The sequence below is a fragment of the Scophthalmus maximus genome, chromosome 10 (genome assembly GCF_022379125.1).
Source record: "Scophthalmus maximus strain ysfricsl-2021 chromosome 10, ASM2237912v1, whole genome shotgun sequence".
Classification (NCBI taxonomy): domain Eukaryota; kingdom Metazoa; phylum Chordata; class Actinopteri; order Pleuronectiformes; family Scophthalmidae; genus Scophthalmus; species Scophthalmus maximus.
Window position 1 is genome coordinate 19,877,501 of NC_061524.1, and position 4,210 is coordinate 19,881,710.

Below are 4,210 nucleotides of genomic sequence, written 5' to 3' on the forward strand. Positions count from 1 at the left end.
TGGTCCGTTGGTTCCCTGGAAGCGGCTGTGGGTGGTGTAGAGCGGGACGTCGTCGATGTGGCTGTAGGGGCTGAAGCCTCTGTGGCGCCCCCTGCAGCAGCACCCCAGCAGCTGCAGAGGAGAGGAGCAACAGGGTTATCTGAGTGACAGGAGTTATCTGAGTGACAGGAGTTATCTGAGTGACAAGAGCAGTTATCTGAGTGACAGGAGGAGTTATCTGAGTGACAAGAGGAGTTATCTGAGTGACAAGAGGAGTTATCTGAGTGACAAGAGGAGTTATCTGAGTGACAAGAGGAGTTATCTGAGTGACAGGAGGAGTTATCTGAGTGACAAGAGGAGTTATCTGAGTGACAGGAGGAGTTATCTGAGTGACAAGAGGAGTTATCTGAGTGACAGGAGTTATCTGAGTGACAGGAGTTATCTGAGTGACAAGAGGAGTTATCTGAGTGACAAGAGGAGTTATCTGAGTGACAAGAGGAGTTATCTGAGTGACAGGAGGAGTTATCTGAGTGAGAAGAGGAGTTATCTGAGTGACAGGAGGAGTTATCTGAGTGACAGGAGGAGTTATCTGAGTGACAGGAGGAGTTATCTGAGTGACAAGAGGAGTTATCTGAGTGACAAGAGGAGTTATCTGAGTGACAAGAGGAGTTATCTGAGTGACAGGAGGAGTTATCTGAGTGACAAGAGGAGTTATCTGAGTGACAGGAGGAGTTATCTGAGTGACAGGAGGAGTTATCTGAGTGACAGGAGGAGTTATCTGAGTGACAGGAGGAGTTATCTGAGTGACAGGAGGAGTTATCTGAGTGACAGGAGGAGTTATCTGAGTGACAGGAGGAGTTATCTGAGTGACAGGAGGAGTTATCTGAGTGACAAGAGGAGTTATCTGAGTGACAAGAGGAGTTATCTGAGTGACAAGAGGAGTTATCTGAGTGAGAAGAGGAGTTATCTGAGTGACAGGAGGAGTTATCTGAGTGACAAGAGGAGTTATCTGAGTGACAAGAGGAGTTATCTGAGTGACAAGAGGAGTTATCTGAGTGACAAGAGGAGTTATCTGAGTGACAAGAGGAGTTATCACAGTGACAGGAGGAGTTATCTGAGTGACAAGAGGAGTTATCTGAGTGACAGGAGGAGTTATCTGAGTGACAAGAGGAGTTATCTGAGTGACAGGAGGAGTTATCTGAGTGACAAGAGGAGTTATCTGAGTGACAAGAGGAGTTATCTGAGTGACAGGAGGAGTTATCTGAGTGACAAGAGGAGTTATCACAGTGACAGGAGGAGTTATCTGAGTGACAAGAGGAGTTATCACAGTGACAAGAGGAGTTATCTGAGTGACAGGAGGAGTTATCTGAGTGACAAGAGGAGTTATCTGAGTGACAAGAGGAGTTATCACAGTGACAGGAGGAGTTATCTGAGTGACAAGAGGAGTTATCTGAGTGACAAGAGGAGTTATCTGAGTGACAGGAGGAGTTATCTGAGTGACAGGAGGAGTTATCTGAGTGACAAGAGGAGTTATCACAGTGACAGGAGGAGTTATCTGAGTGACAAGAGGAGTTATCTGAGTGACAGGAGGAGTTATCTGAGTGACAGGAGGAGTTATCTGAGTGACAGGAGGAGTTATCTGAGTGACAGGAGGAGTTATCTGAGTGACAGGAGGAGTTATCTGAGTGACAGGAGGAGTTATCTGAGTGACAGGAGGAGTTATCTGAGTGATGCAGTGATGGAGTCCCAGAGCGTTCAGCTGCACCCAGACACAGAGAAGTCGTGATGTTGACAATGTTGAGTTTCGACGTTGACGTACAGTGGAAGAAGACGCTTGTTTCACGTACGGACCGAACACGACCCAACGAGGCGTTCAGGTACAGTGCTCAGCGTCAGTCAACTGCAATTTAGCAACACTCCGAGCTCTACGCACAATCGACTCTAGATGTAAGACTTGAGTTTACTGACAAATAGTGTGTGCGTGTGTGTGTGTGTGTGTGTGAGTGCGTGCGCGTGTGTGTGCGTGTGTGTGTGTGTGCTCACCAGGGCCAAAAGCAGCAGGAGCAGCAGCAGCAGAACCAGAGAGGCCAGAACCAGCAGAGCGATTCCCCATCCAGGGACACCGCCACCGGCTGCTGCAGCTGGGGTCGGGCTTGTGTCTGTGATCTGGGATGTGATTGGTTCTTGTGGGAACGCGGAGACAGGCGACCTGCTGCCTGTTGCCGAGTTGCTGGCTGTTGCCGAGTTGCCGGCTGTCCTGTGGGGTCCAGAGGAGGAACTGCTTCCTCCGCCAGTGGAGCTGACGCTGTGACTGGTTCCTATGGTTACAGTGGACTCTGGTGTTGTGTGGTCACTGGTTTCCATTGCCGGGGTGTTGCCGGGCAGACTGGCAGAGGGCCTGTGAGCTGTTGACTCACTGGCGTGACTCGTTCGTTTCTCGGTGGTCGCACTGTTCGAGCTGACGGTATGGTCAGTCGCGGTTCCTATGGTTACAGTGGAGCCTGGTGTTGTCGGGGTGTTGCCGGGCAGACTGGTGGAGCGCCCGTGTGCTGTTGACTCCCTGGCGTGACTCGTTCGTCTCTCCGTGGTCGCACTGTTCGAGCTGACGGTATGGTCAGTCGCGGTTCCTATGGTTACAGTGGAGCCTGGTGTTGTCGGGGTGTTGCCGGGCAGACTGGTGGAGCGCCCGTGTGCTGTTGACTCCCTGGCGTGACTCGTTCGTCTCTCCGTGGTCGCACTGTTCGAGCTGACGGTATGGTCAGTCGCGGTTCCTATGGTTACAGTGGAGCCTGGTGTTGTCGGGGTGTTGCCGGGCAGACTGGTGGAGCGCCCGTGTGCTGTTGACTCCCTGGCGTGACTCGTTCGTCTCTCCGTGGTCGCACTGTTCGAGCTGACGGTATGGTCAGTCGCCATGGATACACTGTGTGTGGTGAAATCTCGAGTGCTGTAAACCGGCCGTGAGGTGGTTGTTGTGGTAACTTTAGCTGCAGACAGCAAGTAAAGAGAAGAAGAATAAGAAGGTGATGATGTGTTTATTGATGACAGAGGATTATTGGTTTCATGATCAATGAATCTGTTGTTCACACTCAGGTTTCTGATTCTCAATCAATACTGACAACGACCGTTAGTTATTAGTAAGTCAGTAGTCAGAAGTTAGCTATTTAGTTAGTGTGTTAGTTAGTTAGCTAGATAGTGTGTTAGCTATTAGACTGTTAATTAGTTAGTAAGTGTGTTAGTTAGCTAGTTTGTTTGTTAGTTGGCTAGTTAGTATGTTCGTTATTAGATTGTGTTAAGTTGTTAGTTAGTTAGCTAGCTAGTGTGTTAGTTAGCATGTTAGTGTGTTAGCTGGTTATTTAGTTAGTTATTAGTTAACTAGCTAGCTAGTTAGTTAACTACTGAGTGAATAGAATAGAAAGATTTTATGTCACTGTATTGTACATGGAATCATACAACAGAATTTGGAGAGCTCTTGTGTTCCATTTGTGAGTGAGTGAGTTGGTTAGTTATTAGTTAGTTGGTTAGTATGTTACTGGTTATGTAATGTTAAATTCAATAAAACCTTTGGAGACGTCAACATTTGAACTTTAGTTTTCTGACATTTCACAGACTGAACAGCTTCAGCAGATTCGTGAACAATATCAAATAACCTTTAGTTTTTAACAAGATATTAAACATATAATCAATAACTGTAGACTCCACCTCCGTCCCTCCGCAGACTTTTCTTCCCTCCAGTCTCTCAGCTGAACGAGACGATTCTCTCTCTCCACAGTTTCAGCTGTTTCCACTTTTTAATTCATCTACCTATTTATTTGTCCTTTCTCTCTGAATCCTCCATCGAGAAAGGTTAAAGGTTAAAGACATTAAAGAGGTGAGAGAGTTTCTCTGACCTGAGGTGAAGCTGAGAGCGACGCAGAGAACCAGCAGCGTCTCCATCTTCCGTCTGTGACAAAGGTCCAAGTGTCTGGTTCCCTCAGAGAAAGACTCTTTTATACACCTGCCTCACCTGCACACAGGGGGGAGGGGGAGGGGGAGGGGGGCGGGGCCTCCCAGACTCCCCTGAGGTTTCCAGCAGACTCCTCCCTGTGGTCACACTCTGTACTGTCACGGCTCAGTTTGAGAGTGTGACTCAGCAGAGAACAGATCAAACCACAGATCCACGGAATGTGACGAGGGTCACAGATAATCAAATCTAATCTGAATACATTTGGATTAATATTGGATTACTTCAAAG

The 4,210-nt window shown here is 48.0% G+C and overlaps 1 protein-coding gene across 1 annotated transcript in view; it reads right to left on the reverse strand.

Annotated features, from left to right (window-relative positions):
• LOC118284831 (putative protein TPRXL) overlaps positions 1-3,961 on the reverse strand; it is a 7,900-nt gene extending 3,939 nt beyond the window's left edge. Inside the window, exons 1-3 of the mRNA XM_047335370.1 lie at positions 3,867-3,961; positions 2,023-2,963; positions 1-111 (exon numbers count right to left, since the gene is read on the reverse strand). The exon at positions 1-111 is cut by the window's left edge and continues 3 nt beyond it. Of these exons, the coding sequence (XP_047191326.1) occupies positions 1-111; positions 2,023-2,963; positions 3,867-3,912 (1,098 nt within the window). The 5' untranslated portion in view covers positions 3,913-3,961. The remainder of the gene's footprint in view (positions 112-2,022; positions 2,964-3,866) is intronic.
• Positions 3,962-4,210: the final 249 nt, after the last annotated feature.